The sequence below is a fragment of the Bufo bufo genome, chromosome 6, assembly GCF_905171765.1.
Source record: "Bufo bufo chromosome 6, aBufBuf1.1, whole genome shotgun sequence".
NCBI lineage: Eukaryota > Metazoa > Chordata > Amphibia > Anura > Bufonidae > Bufo > Bufo bufo.
Window position 1 is genome coordinate 282,769,894 of NC_053394.1, and position 18,166 is coordinate 282,788,059.

An 18,166-nucleotide genomic window follows, 5' to 3' on the forward strand; every position below is an offset into this window, starting at 1 on the left:
ACTCCAACAGCTTATTGAGCACCCCTGAAGCTTAGCGGTACTACACGAGAGACACTGCCTCCGTTTCTTTTTCCACCTTTCATTTTGAAAAATAAAGGGAATCTGATTGGTTGTTGGCAACTAAGCCACTTTCCTTTACACCAGTTTTGATAAATTTACCCCAGTTTATCAGTTCCGCCTGGAAAGTTTCTTTAAATGGAAAGCCAGAGAAGCAAACTCAATACAAGAAGTAATTCCCACATTGATTCGGGCGTGGACTAATGTCTTTGCCCGGTAGCATCCAAAAGTAAACCTTTTGGTTTCCAAACCCCATTAGCCTTATTAGTTGAAACAGATAATTACATTAAGGGCTCATGCACAAGACCGTAGCCTGTTTTGCGGTCCACAAATTGTGAATCCGCAAAACACGGATACCGGCCACGCGGAACGGAATGTCCAGCCCATAATACAACAGTCCTATCCTTGCCTGTAATGTGGACAAGAATAGGAAATGTTCTTAATTTTTGCAGATCCCTCAGAATGGACAAACAGATGTGGACAGCACACAGAGTGCTGTCCGCATCTTTTGTGGCACCATTGAAGTAAACAGGTCTGCATCCGATGTGGAAAAAAATAAGTTAGTTTGCATGAGCCCTAATTCTCAGTTCACAGTGTTATAGTTTATAATCACATGCCAACCATTTCAGATCTTCAGACATGGATAATGGGTCTGTCGTATAGAAAAAAAAACCCTACCGGATCACTGATTTTCATCTATGTGTAAGTGACATATGGGTGTAGCAGAGTGAAAATGGTTATTTAAAGGGGTCGTCAGAAATGTAAAAAAAAAAAAAAAAATTGTTTTTCTTTTTTTCGGATAAACAGCACCCCTCTTGTGTAAGGCAGTGCTTGGTATTGCATCTAGCCCCCATCCAGTTAAATAGAGCTGAGCTACAATATTAAACACAGCCCATAGACAAGAGTGGCTCTGCTTCTGGGGTTAGAGAACCCTCTTTTTTAATAGTGAACTGTCAGACAATTAGATTGTTGTAATGTTAAATATGGTTTGTAAGATGTTATTTTTTTTCACACAATGGCACTGTTGCAAATTAAAACAATTCACATTAAAGAACAACTGTCTTTGTCTTATTTTACAACTATTCATCTGTATTTATGGGAATGAAATGTTGGGAGGTTACATTGTCATTTAATGATGACCATCACATTTACTTTCTCTTGCTCATCCAAAATGATAAAAAATCTACTTGTGTGATATTGAGTGCTGTTCACACTTGTTTTACACAGCCACAATATGCTTACCATACTCAAATACCCCCTGGGCAATTCTACTGAAAGATGACTGGCTCTATAGTTACCACTGGGGGCCAGGTCCTGAGTCTTTTGCATGGTTCCTATGAATTGGAATAGCATGCAACATGCATGAGACTAAGGCTCAATTCACACGTCCGCAATTTCGTTCCGCATTTTGCGGAACGGAATTGCGGACTTATTCATTTCTATGGGTCAGCACATCGTGCTGCCCAGACACTGAATTGCAGACCCGCACTTCCGGGTCCGCACTTCCGTTCCGCAGAAAAATAGAACATATCCTATTCTTGTCCGCAATTGCGGACAAGAACAGGGATATTCTATTAGTACCGGCAATGTGCGGTCCGCAAAATGCGGAACGCACATTGCCGCTTTCCGTGTTTTGCGGACCCGCGGCCCCGTGTATCCGCAAAACAGGTTGCGGACGTGTGAATGGAGCTTTAGTATGCCCGATGCTATAAAATGCTGGACTGCCCTCTCACCCCTTGCCTGAAATTAGATTCCTAGTTTACCAGTGAAAGTGTGCTGTTCTGACTGTGCAACGGGCTGCCCTCCAGGGTCGATCGGGTCCCAGTGTTTAGGAATGCAGAGTGGTGATGCGGCCTTAATAATTTGTGTCACGGTGCTCCTACCTGTATACTGTCGCTCCCTGGGGTTAGGCTTCGTAGCAACAAAGTAGCTGTAGTTGGTGGAGTAAACAGAGTCCAGACTTGGTAAAGAATGAGGCCCTGAATGGGCTCTGTTTAACATCTCAGAGGTATTAAGTCCTTTTATATATCAGGAATGGGCTGCTCTCTGAGCTACTTTCCCAAAGCTCCTGCAGTAGTGAGGGGAAAACGCTCCCTCACCACACCATGCTGCCTCATAGGGATGAGTGAACTTGTGTTTTCAAGTTCGGCGTACAAGGTTCAGGTTCGGATTATCTAAGAATTTCATAATGGATTCCACTACCATGGACAATAAGTTATCCATAACGGAATTCTTAGATAACCCAAACCTTGTTCGCCGAACTTGAAAACACAAGTTCGCTCAACACTACTGACTCACTCTCTCTCTCCAACCAACTATAGCTTACTGCAACCTTTACCTTGGTAAGAAGTGGTACTAGCCCACTACTGCCCAAAAAGGAGAGAATGGAATGGTAAGTTCCATTCTATCTAAAGGTACTCTCTGCCAGTTACACTGCCACCTGCTGGACAACCAGGCACAGGCACAGTACATGAAATACAATACATAACAGTTACATAGCACCTAATCAACAGACATGGAAAGGCATGGTAATGTCACACATTGGTTAGGCATTTAAGATAGTAGCAGGTTGTAGGAATGGTAGTGCCCGCTCTGGGGTACTACTACTGCCCATGTCCGATCTTCTGCCAGTTAAACCTACTCTGATTATCCGCTGCCTGCCCTTGCCTTAGCCTGTCTATTGTACTGACCCTTTGCTGTCTGCATTGACCTCTGGTTGTTTTACGGAACTGCACCAACTCTGCCTGCCCTGACCTCGGCATGGTTACCGACTATGACTATTGCCTGACCCCCTCATGCTTTGCACCAGTGTCCCTGACCTCTATGGATCAGCTGCCAACTACACTGGGACTACTCCAAGAGGTAGCAGCTTGATGGGTCCCCAGCAGCACCAGTCAGATCCCTGTATAAGGGTTAAATGGTGAAAACTAGATCGCAAGGATAACGCCCTTAGGACAAATCCAAAGTCAAACCGGTTAGTTGGAACGGTGGGTCCACACTCTGCCCATTCTAGCTCCAGTTTTGGGATATTCTGATTGCTCCATTTTAATGGCCTGGTATTTAATCTGTATAGTAATGTGCATGTCCACCTACTGAGGTGGTCGCACATGCTCAGTTCCTTCCTTCAACTACCACCAGCTAGATTTACTGTGACAGTTACAGGGAGAGAGCAGCAGCAAATAGAACACTAGCATAGCAACTGGAGCAAATAAAGGAACATCTCTGGATTCATGCGAGGTACGGGGCTAGTTCTAGCTTTGTTACATTGTCATGTTCTATATTGTTTCTGATTTTAAATCGAACATGGCATAGCCCCTTTAAATTTGCTGGACCTGGAGATCTGTGTACCACTTTATCTGCCAGCATCCACCTCCTCTCTTTCTTCAAATCTGCAGGAGGTTTTAAATAAATCTGTTAATGCAGAAAGCGCAGGGTTCCATGGAAACGCTGAAATCTGTAAATAACGTGTGTGGGCATCATGTGTGCCAGTGTGGGTACAACTCAGACTATGCCAGTCCTTTAGGTGTGCTTCTGTCATATTAACAGCTCCATGTGCCATGTTTTGCTATTTAACTTGTGTGTATCAGGGCTAGGTTTACATGATTTAAATTCCCAGACTTTTATGATGATTATGATCTCCAACCTGTGGGTCTCCAGCTGTTGCAAAACTACAACTCCGAGCATGCCTTGACAACTGCAGGCTGTGGAGAGCCATATGTTGGAGATCAACGAATATAGCAATGTTAAAGGAAACGTGTCCCCAAAATTTTATCTGGCTTTTAAAACTAGATAGTGACACGTCCTTTTTTCTAATCTGTTTTTATTTTGTTATTGCAGATTTCCTGAACATGATTATTGGGGCGGTCATCTTGCCTGAGCCTGAGTTCTGATGACAAATGCACTTTAAATTGATGTGATTGGAAATGGTTCCCTAGAAAAAAAATTGTACCATGTAAGGCTACTTTCACACTTGCGCTTGATCGGATCCGTTCTGAACGGATCCGATCATATTAATGCAGACGGAGGCTCCGTTCAGTACGGATCCGTCTGCATTAATAACTTAGAAAAATTTCTAAGTGAGAAATTAGCCTGAGCGGATCCGTTCAGACTTTCAATGTAAAGTCAATGGGGGACGGATCCGCTTGAAGATTGAGCCATATGGTGTCATCTTCAAGCGGATCCGTTCCCATTGACTTACATTGTAAGTCTGGACGGATCCGCACGCCTCCGCACGGCCAGGCGGACACCCGAACGCTGCAAGCAGCGTTCAGCTGTCCGCCTGGCCGTGCGGAGGCGAGCGGAGCGGAGGCTGAACGCCGCCAGACTGATGCAGTCTGAGCGGATCCGCATCCATTCAGACTGCATCAGGGCTGGACGGAAGCGTTCTGCTCCGCTCGTGAGCCCCTTCAAACGGAACTCACGAGCGGACAGCAGAACGCTAGTGTGAAAGTAGCCTAAGAAGGTTAAGGGGGTATTCCACCCACACATATTTGTGGTAAATGATATAGGCATGGACTCCAGTCTGTCAGCTTCTGCCTACACTGATCAATTGTAGCAAGAGCTCAGAACAGTCACGTATATGGACTAGCTGCTGTAATGCAGGTGCCACAGTTCTGACCCCCACCAAACCCTGGTTGTCTTTGGTAGGAAAAGGCCATCCATTTCAAAGTCCTGGAGAAACCCTTTAGGGTACATTCACAGGTCCGTAAGTGTTTTGCGGATCCGCAAAACACGGATACCAGCCGTGTGTGTTCTGCATTTTGCAGACTTCACATAGATGGCGCTATATAGAGAATGCCTATTTTTGTCCACTTGCTCTTGTTGCGGACAAGAATAGGACATGTTCTATATTTTTTGCAGGGCCGCAGAACGGTGTGCCGTCCACATCTTTTGCGGCCCCATTGAAATGAATGGGTCCGCACTTACAGTGACAGTCTGGTGGGATTATTTTCAGTCCTGCCATTAAAGAGTAGAGGTTTCAACAGGATCGTACTAACCACTTTCAGTTACTGAATTATGACATTTTGGTGATGGTCATGATGGCGGTTGTTGCTGAGACTTTCAGAGTGCCACATTTCTCTACCTCAAACTGTGCTTACACCTGTAATTAAATGTCAGGACAGGTCTAGTGAAAGGAGAGGGTGGGCACAGTTGGTGACTCCTTGGAGGGATCCAGGCACTAAGAATTCCACCAAACTCTAAATCAGAAGGGCTGCACCCCTATAAAATTCTAGAAACGTTAAGATAGGCCATAGAAAGAAACTCAGGCCAATGTATCCACCTACAGTCAGGTCCATAAATATTGGGACATCAACGCAATTCTAACATTTTGGGCTCTATACACCACCACAATGGATTTGAAATGAAACAAACAAGATGTGCTTTAACTGCAGACTGTCAGCTTTAATTTGAGGGTATTTACATCCAAATCAGGTGAACGGTGTAGGAATTACAACAGTTTGCATATGTGCCTCCCTCTTGTTAAGGGACCAAAAGTAATGGGACAATTGGCTTCTCAGCTGTTCTATGGCCAGGTGTCTGTTATTCCCTCATTATCCCAATTACAATGAGCAGATAAAAGGTCCAGAGTTCATTTCAAGTGTGCTATTTGCATTTGGAATCTGTTGCTGTCAACTCTCAAGATGAGATCCAAAGAGCTGTCACTATCAGTGAAGCAAGCCATCATTAGGCTGAAAAAAACAAAACAAACCCATCAGAGAGATAGCAAAAACATTAGGCGTGGCCAAAACAACTGCTTGGAACATTCTTAAAAAGAAATTAATGGGGGGGGCACCTGGTCCCTGCTCACTTTGGGGTTCCCGTTCTGGAGATAGGTGCAGGTACCAGAGGTGAGACCCCCACCTATCTGACACTGGTGGCATATCGTAGCAATTCGCTTTTAGGCCCCTTTCATGGTTGCCCAAGTCACATAGTCATTAACCAACATTAAATAAATAAATACACAGACACTTTTCAATGTGGAATTATATGGCCGCAATGTTTATTAAGGATAATCTATAATAAAAACATTGGCATAAAAAAATAAATTAGCATAAATGAATTAAAATTAATCTAATAATAAAATCAACTATTAAACTCCAGAAAACATAACCACCAGTCCACCCAGCATTAGCTGGGCGACAAACTCCCACTAAAAAACATTGTGACAAAAATTAAGAGAGGGCGGGTGGGGCGCTGATCCACGGTCTGCTTTCTTCTTACAGGCACGGACCCCAGCGGAGCACTCCAATATAAAGGGAAATCTTCTAGGTCTAGGTGACATCGTACGGTGAAGTGGCCACTGCTATATCTAACCCTTCCCCGAATTATGCAGTATCCCCCAGGTTTATAGTTATTGTTTAATTTTAGCATTGATCCTTGGTACATACATTGGTATGGTAGCCGTCCCCTCTAATCTTCATTTCGGGTACAGTAACAGCTTGACGTTACATTGATTTGGGCTTAGAACCAGTGGTGCGGCCATTTCTCTGAAGTATCCCAAGAGCTGTTTTTTAACAAGATGCCAGGCCGCATGTTGCTTGTGTGTGCAGCCTGAGTAGCGTAAACGTGCTACCATTGCCTGCTGCGTGTCCAGCACATTTGGGACGTCATTCTTTGGCAATTGCAGAGGGAGCTGCCAGCAGCGGCTCTTGATGATTTGCGTACCCAAGTGCATTAACCTCTTGGGAACATAGGGCGCCCTGATGTCCCGGTACTTAAGGACACAGGGCATACCTGCACGCCCTGTGTATTTCCGATCACCGCCGCGTGGCGGGCGGTGATCGGAACTTGCGCGGGCGGTGATCGGAACTTGGTGCCTGCTGAAATCAATCAGCAGGCACCCTGGGTCAATGCCGGGGGGGGATCCTGTGACCCCCCGTATCGGCGATCGCTGCGCATTAACCCCTTCTATGCCGCTGACCGCAGCATAGAAGGGGTTTGTGTTTGAGTGATCGCATCGAGTCCCCAGCTGCTGTGGCGGGGACTCAATGTCTCAGAAGGCAGCCCGATGCCGTGCAGAGGCTGCCCAATGCCTTGCACGGCATCGGGACCTGCCTTCTACGGGAGCCGAGGAGATCCAGCCTCAGGCTGGGTCTCCTAGGCAACCTGTTTGTGTACTACTCACTGTAGTACACGAACAGGCAATGCATTACAATAAAAATGTATTGTAATGCATTGCAGAGTGGATCAGACCCCCAAAAGTGAACATCAGAAATAAAGTAAAGAAAAAAAAGTGTTTTTAATAAAATTAATATTATAAAGTAAAAGTAATAAAAATATGCCCCCCAAAAGTATGCCCCCCAAAATAGAACCAATCTAACCGTCACCTCATCCCGCAAAAAATGAGCCCCTACCTAAGCCAAAAAAATTAAAAAAACTATGGCTCAGAATACGGACACACTAAAACATCATTCTTTTTGTTTAAAAAATGCTGTTATTGTGTAAATCTTAAGTAAATGAAAAAAGTAGATATATAAGGTATCGCCGCGTCCGTAAGAACCTGCTCTATAAAAATATTACATGACCTAACCCCTCAGGTGAACACCCTAAAAAATTTTTTTTAATATGAACTGTGTAAAAAAAAAGCAATTTTTTGTCACCTTACATCACAAAAAGTGTAATAGCAAGCGATCAAACAGTCATACGCACCCCAAAATAGTGCCAATCAAACGGTAATCTCATCCCGCAAAAATCATACCCTACCTAAGATAATCGCCCAAAAACTGAAAAATCTATGGCTCTCAGACTATAGAGACACTAAAACATGATTTTTTTTTGTTTCAAAAAAGAAATCATTGTGTAAAACTTACATAAATAAATAAAAAAGTAGACATATTAGGTATCGCCGCATCCGTAAGAACCTGCTCTATAAAAATATCACATGACCTAACCTCTCAGGTGAACACTGTAAAAAAAAAAAAAAAAACTGTGTAAAAAAAGCCATTTTTTGTCACCTTACATCACAAAAAGTGTAATAGCAAGCAATCAAAATGTCATACGCACCACAAAATAGTACCAATCAAACAGTCATATCATCCCGAAAAAAATGAGCCCCTACACAAGACATTCGCCCAAAAAATAAATAAAACTATGGCTTTCAGAATGTGGAGACACTAAAAAATCATTTTTTTTTTTCTGTCTGTGCGGCGCATTGCTAATGCTTATAGCATTAGCAATGCGCCGCACAGACCTATGAGAAGAAGGAGCGCCCGGCGGCCACGGCGCACGTGAGTATAATGCTGCTCACTAACATACCATGGCAGCCAGGACTTCAGTAGCGTCCAGGCTGCCATGGTAACCGATCGGAGCCCCAGCATACACTGCTGGGACTCCGATCGGAACTGCCCACTGCCACCAATGATGGGGGGGGGGAGGGGGACCCTGTGGCCACTGCCACCAATGATTAATACAGGGGAGGGAGGGGGGGGGTGCTTTTGAGTTACCAGAGGGGGCTGATAAGAGGGAGAGGCTGGGGGGCACATGAGAGGCTGGGTGGCTGATCAGAGGCTGGGGGCGGATCAGGGGATGGGGGGCACATGAGAGGCTGGGGGGAGGATCAGAGGCTGGGGGGCGGATCAGAGGCTGGCTGCCATGGTCAGCTCCCTGCTTGTGTGCACAAAGCACAGGGCAGCAGGGAGAGTGTAAAGTCCTATTCACCCTAATAGAACTATTAGGGTGAAAATGACAAGGGTTCTAGCCCTTAAAGAGGCTAATAGTTATTAAATAAAAAGTATATAAAAAAACAAAGTTTAAACACCCCCCCAAATATAGAAAACAATATATCGCGATATATATCGCATATGCTTAAAATTATATCGCAATATAGATTTTAGGCCATATCGCCCACCCCTAGGCAACCAAAAATCATATGCACCCTAAAATAGTACCAACAAAACTGCCACCTTATCCCGTAGTTTCCAAAATGGGGTCACTTTTTTGGAGTTTCTACTCTAGGGGTGCATCAGGGGGGCTTCGAATGGGACATGGTGTCAAAAAACCAGTCCAGCAAAATCTGCCTTCCAAAAACCGTATGGCGTTCCTTTCCTTTTGCGCCCTGCCGTGTGCCCGTACAGTAGTTTACGACCACATATGGGGTGTTTCTGTAAACTGCAGAATCAGGGCCATAAATATTGAGTTTTGTTTGGCTGTTAACCCTTGCTTTGTAACTGGAAAAAATGGATTCAAATGGAAAATCTGCCAAAAAAGTGAAATTTTGAAATGTTATCTCTATTTTCCATTAATTCTTGTGGAACACCTAAAGGGTTAACAAAGTTTGTAAAATCAGTTTTGTCTACCTTGAGGGGTGTAGTTTCTAAAATGGGGTAATTTTGGGGTGGTTTCTGAAAGGATTTGGACCTTCCTGGACCTCTAGAACACCTTGGTTTGACCCTACTGACATCAGGAGAATATTTCTCAGCAGCAAAGGAATGACACGCACATAGGTATCACTGAGAAATACTCTAACTTTATTGTCTTACAGTTCAGCTCACTGTAAGTCAGTGGGAGAAAGGGGTGTTGGACGCCCACCAATCTGATTTTGATGACCTATTCTGAGGACAGGCCATCAATGTCTAAGTACCAGAAGCCATGTGAACCTAGCCTTAGAGGGAATGGTCAGCAGACGAAAGTAAGCTGAGTATAGCTATCTCTAGCAGTCCTAAAAAAGATGCTCAACTGCCACTCCATTTATGAAGGGTTACATAGGACCCCATTCTCACAATGACTGGGGGTCCCAGCGGCCACTTTCAAACAGTAAAGGTGATCATAAATAGGTTACACATCAAAAAATACAAATCTGAGCATAAAGATGTAATGAAAAAAGTATCCAAACCCCTACAACTACCTACAAAAAATGGCCGAGTCTCTACCAGTGATAGTCAGTTCGCAGTGTTCGGCAGCGAACACATGCGTGCTGCCATCTTTAGTAAGGTTAGACTCACCCATCTGGCGATGCACAGGTAAGTCCTTACCTGTGCCGCGAGCCGGTCTGAAATCAAATGCGGTAACTGGGAGCAGGCAGTTCCGAGAACAGCCCGATGAAGGCCCCCGGTGGCTGTTCTCGGAATTGCCTGCTCCCGGTGAGTGCATTTGATTTCAGACCGGCTCGCGGCACAGGCACACCTGTGCATCGCCGGACGGGTGAGTCTAACCTTACTAAAGATGGCAGCCCACATGTGTTCGCTGGCGAACACTGCGAACTGGCCATCACTGGTCTCTACAGCTCAAAAATGAACAATCTTTATTAAATAAATATATGTGACATTAACGTGATTAAGGCTACATGCACACGACTGTGGTGTGTTTTGTGGTCCGCACATCGCGGATCCACAAAACACGGATGGTGTCCGTGCGCGTTCCGCAATTTGCGGAACAGCACGGACAGCCTTTAATATAACTGCCTATTCTTGTCCGCAAAGCGTGGACAAGAATAGGATATGTTATATTTTTTTGTGGGGCCACGGAACGGAGCAACGGATACTTTTGAAGTGATTGGGTCCGCATCCGAGCCGCCAAAACTGCGGCTTGGATGCGGACCAAAACAACAGCCGTGTGCATGAGGCCTAAAAGAGATGAAAAAAACCCCACAAAAAATGATGAAGTGCGGTTCCCCTGAGGGGTGGTATGACAATATGATAATACCATATACATATAATTGCCTATAGATATTAGAAGCAATTTTGTGCAAAGTAACTAAGCAAAAAGTTGCCCGATTCAGAGCAAATGCCAGGACAAACTTCTACAAAACTGACTCCTGCACAAATAAGCAACCAGTGAACAAAGTGTAATAATTACATACCCATCAGAGTTTGATACCCTCCGGAGAACGGCACACCCCAACGCATGTTTTGGCAAAGCCTTCCTCTGGGGGTAGTATTCTGATCAGTATTTATAAGCCATACGCGGGTACAAAACACAGAGGTGCCAGCAGGGGTGTAGCTAAAGGCTCATGGGCCCTGGTGCAAGAGTTCAGCTTGGGCCCCCCTTCCCTCAGTGCTTTGTGGCCAGGGGCAGGGAAGCACAAACCTTTGTGCCGTCCATGGCAAAAATTTAAAACGGTACCCCCCCCCATGGCAAATTCTTGACCTAACCCCTTCCCTCCAGCCAGGGTGTAACTTGACCAGCAAGCACTTTCTATAATACCGGTGTCTTCTTATGCAGCACAAGGGTCTTTGGCCCCCTCAGGCTCCTGGTCCCGGTAGCGACTGCTACCTCTGCACCCCCTATAGCTACGCCCCTGGGTGCAAGTCTTTCCACTGTATCAGGGATGGCCAACCTGCGGCTCTCCAGCTGTTGCAAAACTACAACTCCCAGCATGCCCAGGCTTCAACAGCAGGGATACTCAACCTGTGGCTCTCCAGCTGTTGTAAAACTACAACTCCCACCATGCTCTGCTGTAGGCTGTCCAGGCATGCTGGGAGTTGTAGTTTTGCAACAGCTGGAGGGCACCAGGTTGGGCATCCCTGGCCTACAGCTGGGCATGCTGGAAGTTGTAGTTTTACAACAGCTGGAGGGCCATCCCTGCTAGGGATCGACCGATTATCGGTTTGGCCGATATTATCGGCCGATATTGAGGATTTTGACCGTTATCGGTATCGGCATTTATTTTGCCGATATACCGATAACGTATTGGGAACACAGAACGCGCTGCTCTCAGTGCTCTCTGTGTTCCCTCCGCAGCACAGGGGAGAAGGAAGCAGTGTCCTCCCCCTGTGATGCTGCTGCCGCTGCCGCCAATGACAGGACGGAAGACAAGAGGAGGGGAGGGGCTGTGGCCGCTGCGCCACCAATGAAGATAAGCCTTTCATTCATTCATATACAGGAGGCGGGAGCTGGCTGCAGAATCACATAGCCGGCTCCCGACCTCTATGAGCGATAGCTGCGATCCGCGGTAGTTAACTCCTCAGGTGCCGCGGATCGCAGCTACCGCTCATAGAGGTCAGGAGCCGGCTATGTGATTCTGCAGCCAGCTCCCGCCTCCTGTATATGAATGAATGAAAGGCTTATCTTCATTGGTGGCGCAGTGCGCCCCCCCCAAGCCCCCCAGTATTAATCATTGGTGGCGCAGTGCGCCCCCCCCCCACCCAGTATTACTCATTGGTGGCAGTGGCCACAGGATCCCCTCTCCCCTGCTCCTCCGATCGGAGCCCCAGCTGTGTAATCCTGGGGCTCCGATCAGTTACCATGGCAGCCAGGACGCTATTGAAGCCCTGGCTGCCATGGTAAGCTCCATGCTGCTGTGTGCACAAAGCACAGAGGAGCAGGGACAGTGTGAGCTCCTATTCACCCTGATAGAGATCTATCAGGGGGAATAGGACAAGGGTTCTAGTCCCTAAGGGGGCTAAAAGTTAGTAAAAAAACCCCACAAAAATATTAAGTATAAATGAAAAAGACTTATAAAAAAAATACACATTAACAATAAACAAAAAAATACACATTAACAATAAACATTAATTTTCAGCAGATTTGTGTAGGAATTTTTTTTTTTTCTCAAAAATGAAAATTCCCAGAATATCAGTATAAATTATCGGCTATCGGCCTGAAAGTTCACAAATTATCGGTATCGGCCCTAAAAAATCAATATCGGTCGATCCCTAATCCCTGCACTATATTTTTTCTCTGCCGGTTGTTCCATTCCATGGTTTTGCTTACAAATGATACAGAATACTACAAAGTATATCCTGCTGCCACCCTCTAGTGCAGGGATCAGCAACTTCCGGCACCGCAGCTGTTCTGAAACTACAACTCCCATCATGTCCCATTCACTTCTATGGGAGTTAGAACAGCCGAGCATGTTGCATGCTGGGGGTTGTGGTTTCTCAGCAGCTGGAGTGCTGGTGCTCTCGTGAACAGCTGAGACGTCCTTCTTCTCTCCACCCCTCCCCCATCTCCTCCTGTTCTGTCAGCCCATACTTCTGCAGAAGGTCGATGAGGAGTCTGATGATGCGCAGCGCGCCCTATGTATTGTACAAGGTACTGTCATTACATGAAGCATTGTCTAGGCTGCTGTGGGATTTCACATATGTAATAAATGCTCAGAGTGGATTAGTACTATATAGCAGGCGTTTAAAGGGATCATCCATTAAAAACGAAATCATTATTACCAATCTGCTGAAGCTTTTGCAGCTGACAGCTCCCAGCATGCTCTGAACACTGATCCAACCTATGTTTCCAGAGGGGCTAGGAAACTACAACCCCCAACAGACTATAGTCCCAGGGCATATCGGGAATTGTAGTCCCCCCTCATTAGCTAGACTACTGATCTTTCACTCTACAATTGATCGCTCATCCTTACACCTTCAGTCAATTTCAAAATACGTTAGCATTTATTTCTGAAAGTATTTTCGCGATAATTGTGCGTTAACGTGCGGTTCTGTCACAACCTGCAGGTCGCCGTTGAGACGTCGCGAGCTCCTCTAAACTAAACCGCGTTCATGCTCCCATTGGTCACACGTGTGCGCGGCCAGCACTTCCGCTTCCTGTGGGGGCGTGGCTTGACCTACGATTGGCTTGCACTTTATTGGTCCCGCCTTTTGCCTGCAGCTGATTGGTCTTTCACTAGAGCGTTCCTCGTCTCCGCGGCAACAGCTGCCACTACCGGTTCCGTCATGGACGGGAAAAGGCCGCAGTTCGGTAACCGGCACCTGAAGGATCCGAGTCAGGTTTTCCAACATAATGCCTGGTAAGAGCCAGTAATGAGGGGCACAGATATTGCGAGCGGTGGTCAGACTGGGCATTGTCAGCAGTGACATTTGTAAATTAAGAGTACAGTCATGGTGACATTTTCTTCTAATCTCCTCTAAAAAGTGTTTTAGGGTACTTTCACACTAGTGTTGTTAGAATCCGGCAGGCAGTTCCGTTGCCGTATCCGGAAATCCGTATGCAAACGGATGTTGTTTTTTTCTGGATCCGGTTACAGATCCATTGTACTTATTCATTGGAATACTGGATACGTCTTTCCGGCATCATCTGGAATAACAGATCTGGTATTAAAAATTTTTTTAAAGCTAGAAAGAACTGCGCATGCGAGACCGGAAAGCCGGATCTGGTGATGTGGCAATTTCCGGAACACTAGGTACCGGATCTGGCATTAATACATTTCAATGGAAATTAATGCAGGACCTGGCAAGTGCGGTAGTGTTCCTGGAATTTTGGCCAGAAAAAATACTGCATCAAGCTGCAGTATTTTGTCTGGACAAATACCGTACAAGGGACGGAACGCTTTCCATTCAGAATGCATTGGGATAAAATGGAAGCGTTTTTTCCGGTATTAGGACCCTTTACCGGAAAAGAATAACGCTAGTGTGAAAGCAGCCTTATCTACTGAGCACATCCCTTATGTTTAGCGCCCCCTGTAAAGAGCATTGCTTGATCTGGGATTCTACTCAACCATTGGGGTCATATATCAAACTGGTGTAAAGTAGAACTGGTTTAGTGGCCCAATCAAATTCTTCCTTTCATTTTTGAAAGTTGGAATCTGAATGCTACGGGCAACTAAGCCAGCTCTTCTTTACACCAGTTTGATAAATGACCCCACATTTCCCATTCATTTGTGTGCACTGCAGGTGCGGCTATCTTTCCCCAGTGATGCCACTGGATAGCCGGGGAGCTATATCTAGAATTCTGGGTGTCCTTATTACCTGATCCCTGAGTAGAGGGGAATACTGGAATCATCTTCTCTCTATGTGGATGAACGATTACTACAGTGATCACTTGTGTCCATACAGATTCTTTGGTTGTGGGCAGCAGATCCCTGTTTACACTGAAGGCTCTGCTGCCCATTTTAGGTGCCCACTGAAACATGCAATCACCCGCTGGAAAAGGTTTGCTCATTTGTTGGATGATTGGCAGCACATTCCTACAAACGCTCATTCCCCAATTGTTGTCTTGATGATCGGCCCGTGTAATTGGACCTTTAGGCCCCTTTCACACGAGAATGTTTCCCACTTGGGTGCGATGCGTGATGTGAACGCTTAGCACCCACACTGAATCCTGACCCATTCATTTCAATGGGTCCGTGTACATGAGCGTTTATTTTTTTTTTAACATGCATCAGTTCTGCGTTGCATGAGAATAGCAGCATGTTCTATATTTCGCGTTTTTCACGCAGCCCTGGCCCTGTAGAAGTGAATGGGGCTTCAGTGAAAAACACATTGCATCCGGATGTAGCCTAGCTCACTAAGGTGTTACATTTGTTGCTGTGGGAGGAGTTTGGGAAGGAGTGTGTGTATATATAGAGACAGACTCATTAGCTGGCCTAGTTCATTAGCTGCAAGTACTAGCTTCAAGTACTACATTAAGTACTAGTAAAGAGATATTGCAGGAGATAGTCAGGAGGTAGGCTGGAAGGTGGAAACAATACAAAAAAAAAAAAGGTAAGATTTGTTTGATTTGTTTGATTTAAAGTTACAAATTTTTTATTTATTTTTTTCTCCTCTTTAAAATGGCAGACTTGGTTCAGTGCAGGAATTGTTGTGCATTTATTTCATGTTCCACTCTTTGGAGATTCGGATGCTGTCAGATCTGTAGACAGTTCTCCTTACTGCAGCAGGAAATTGCATTTTTGAAAGCTGAAATATTTAAATTATCTGATAAACAAACTCCAGCTAGGACTGCTGCAATGCCACTGCCACAGAGGACCCCCAGAAATGGCAGATGGGTTAATGTAGGTTCTGGAAGTCTTAGAGTGGTGGATAGAAGACATGTCCCACAGTCGGTGGTTCTCCATAATTCATTTGCAGCACTCTCAGAATGTAAGGACAACATGGATATGGACTCAAGCACAGAGGGTGAGAAACCATCGACTCCTATGTCTAATGTATGCAACAAAAAAGATAAAGTGAAGTCTCAAAGGAAGCAGCTGTTGCTGGGTGATTCAATCATAAGAAGTGTGGAGCTTAAAGAAAATGGTTTTGTGAGATGTCTCCCTGGGGCTACTGCTAGAAGAGATAGAAGACGTATTATTAATATTGTTAAGCAAGCAAAGCAGGAAGGGGACGTGGATGTTCTTGTCCATCTAGGGACAAATGACCTGGCTTGCAATGAAGTGTCAGAGGTGAAAAAATCTTTTATCACACTTGGTAATGACGTACAGGATTTTGCATCCACCATTTCATTTTCTGAAGTTCTGCCTGTGCATAATGTTCAGAATGATAGGCAGAGGCGCATAAAGGAGTTCAACATATGGCTTGGTAAATGGTGTCAAGAGCAAGGATTTGGCTTTGTTTCTCATGATAGCTCTACTTGGAATAGAAAGGAACTGTACAAAAAAGATGGTTTGCATCTTTCTCTCAAAGGAACAAATGTACTTAGTGAACAACTCCAAGAATTTGCGAAAGAGTATTTAAACTAGGAAGGGGGGGCAAAAGAGTGAAAATAAAAGAGTCCAATTGCCCCCCGAAACAATGCCAGAACAGGTCAGAAGCACAGAGGTTAAGAAATGATAAGCTCAGAGTCCTGTCTACAAATGCTCGCAGTTTAGGTAAAAAAATCAATGAACTTGCGTCAATAATGGCATCTGAGAATGTAGATTTAGTGGCTGTTACGGAGACATGGTTTAATGAAAGAAATGACTGGGACATAACCATACCAGGGTACTCTTTATACAGAAGAGACAGAGAAGGCAAGAAAGGAGGAGGAGTGGCCCTGTATGTGAAAGATAGCATTAAATCTAACCTAATACAAGTTGGTGAGGCCAACATAGAGTCAGTTTGGGTTACGTTGCAGTTTGCTAACCATGCAGTAACTCGTGTAGGTGTGATATATAGACCACCTGGTCAAGTTAAAGAACTAGATGATCTACTAGTTGAAGAAATAGCTAAAATGACAATGAAAGGAGAAGTTATCATTATGGGAGATTTCAATCTTCCAGATATAAACTGGAAAACCAAAATAGCAAGTTCTACCAGGAGTACAGATATTCTAAATTCCCTACTGGGGTTATCTCTACAACAAGTGGTTGAGGAGCCAACCCGGAGGGAGGCCATTTTGGATTTGGTATTCACAAACGGGGATTCGGTATATGATGTCATTGTAGGCGAAACCTTGGGATCTAGTGATCACCAGTCAGTGTGGTTTAATATAAGAACTGTGAAAGAGTCCCACCACACAAAAACAAAAGTTTTAGATTTTAGAAAAACAGACTTTTCAAAAATGAAATTAGTCATAAATGAGTCCTTATCAGACTGGAACGGATTACATGGAGTCCAGGAGAAATGGGACTACTTAAAAGGTGCATTATTGAAGGCAACAGAAAATTGCATTAGACTTGTCAGTAAAAGCAAAAAAAGGAGGAGACCACTGTGGTACTCAGCAGAAGTGGCCCAAATCATTAAAAATAAAAAGCTAGCATTTTGTAATTATAAAAAAACCCAGAGCAATGAAGATAAGGAAATCTACAAGATTAGGCAGAGAGAGGCCAAGCAAGTTATAAGAACTTCTAAAGCGCAGGCAGAAGAAAAACTAGCTCAGTCTATGAAAAAAGGGGATAAGACATTCTTCAGATATATAAATGAAAAAAGGAAATTAAAACAAGGAATAACTAAATTAAAAACAAAGGACGGAAGGTATGTAGAAGAGAATAAAGGGCTAGCCGACTGCCTTAATGAATACTTCTGTTCAGTTTTTACAAAAGAAAAAGGAGAAGGACCTCCACTAGAAAGAATGACTAATAAATCGTTTGATGCATGTATCTTTACAGAGGAAGATGTTCTAAGTTTGCTGTCTAAGGTGAAGACAAATAAGTCACAGGGGCCTGATGAGATACACCCAAAATTATTAAAAGAGCTTAGTGGTGAGCTGGCAAAACCGCTAACAGATTTATTTAACCAATCATTAGTAACAGGAGTCGTCCCGGAAGATTGGAAATTGGCAAATGTCGTGCCCATTCACAAGAAAGGTAGTAGGGAGGAATCGAGCAACTATAGACCAGTGAGTCTGACATCAATAGTAGGCAAATTAATGGAAACCCTATTAAAGGATAGGATTGTGGAACATCTAAAATCCCATGGATTGCAAGATGAAAAACAACATGGGTTTACTTCAGGGAGATCATGTCAAACAAATCTTATAGATTTTTTTGACTGGGTGACTAAAATAATAGACGGTGGAG

General features: G+C 44.6%; 1 protein-coding gene across 1 annotated transcript in view; it reads left to right on the plus strand.

Annotated features, from left to right (window-relative positions):
- The first annotated feature begins 12,942 nt into the window (after nt 1-12,942).
- The window catches only part of METTL2A (methyltransferase like 2A), a 33,285-nt gene continuing 28,061 nt past the window's right edge, over nt 12,943-18,166 (plus strand). Inside the window, exons 1-2 of the mRNA XM_040435630.1 lie at nt 12,943-13,029; nt 13,446-13,738. Coding sequence (XP_040291564.1) covers nt 13,491-13,738 — 248 coding nt within the window. The 5' untranslated portion in view covers nt 12,943-13,029; nt 13,446-13,490. The remainder of the gene's footprint in view (nt 13,030-13,445; nt 13,739-18,166) is intronic.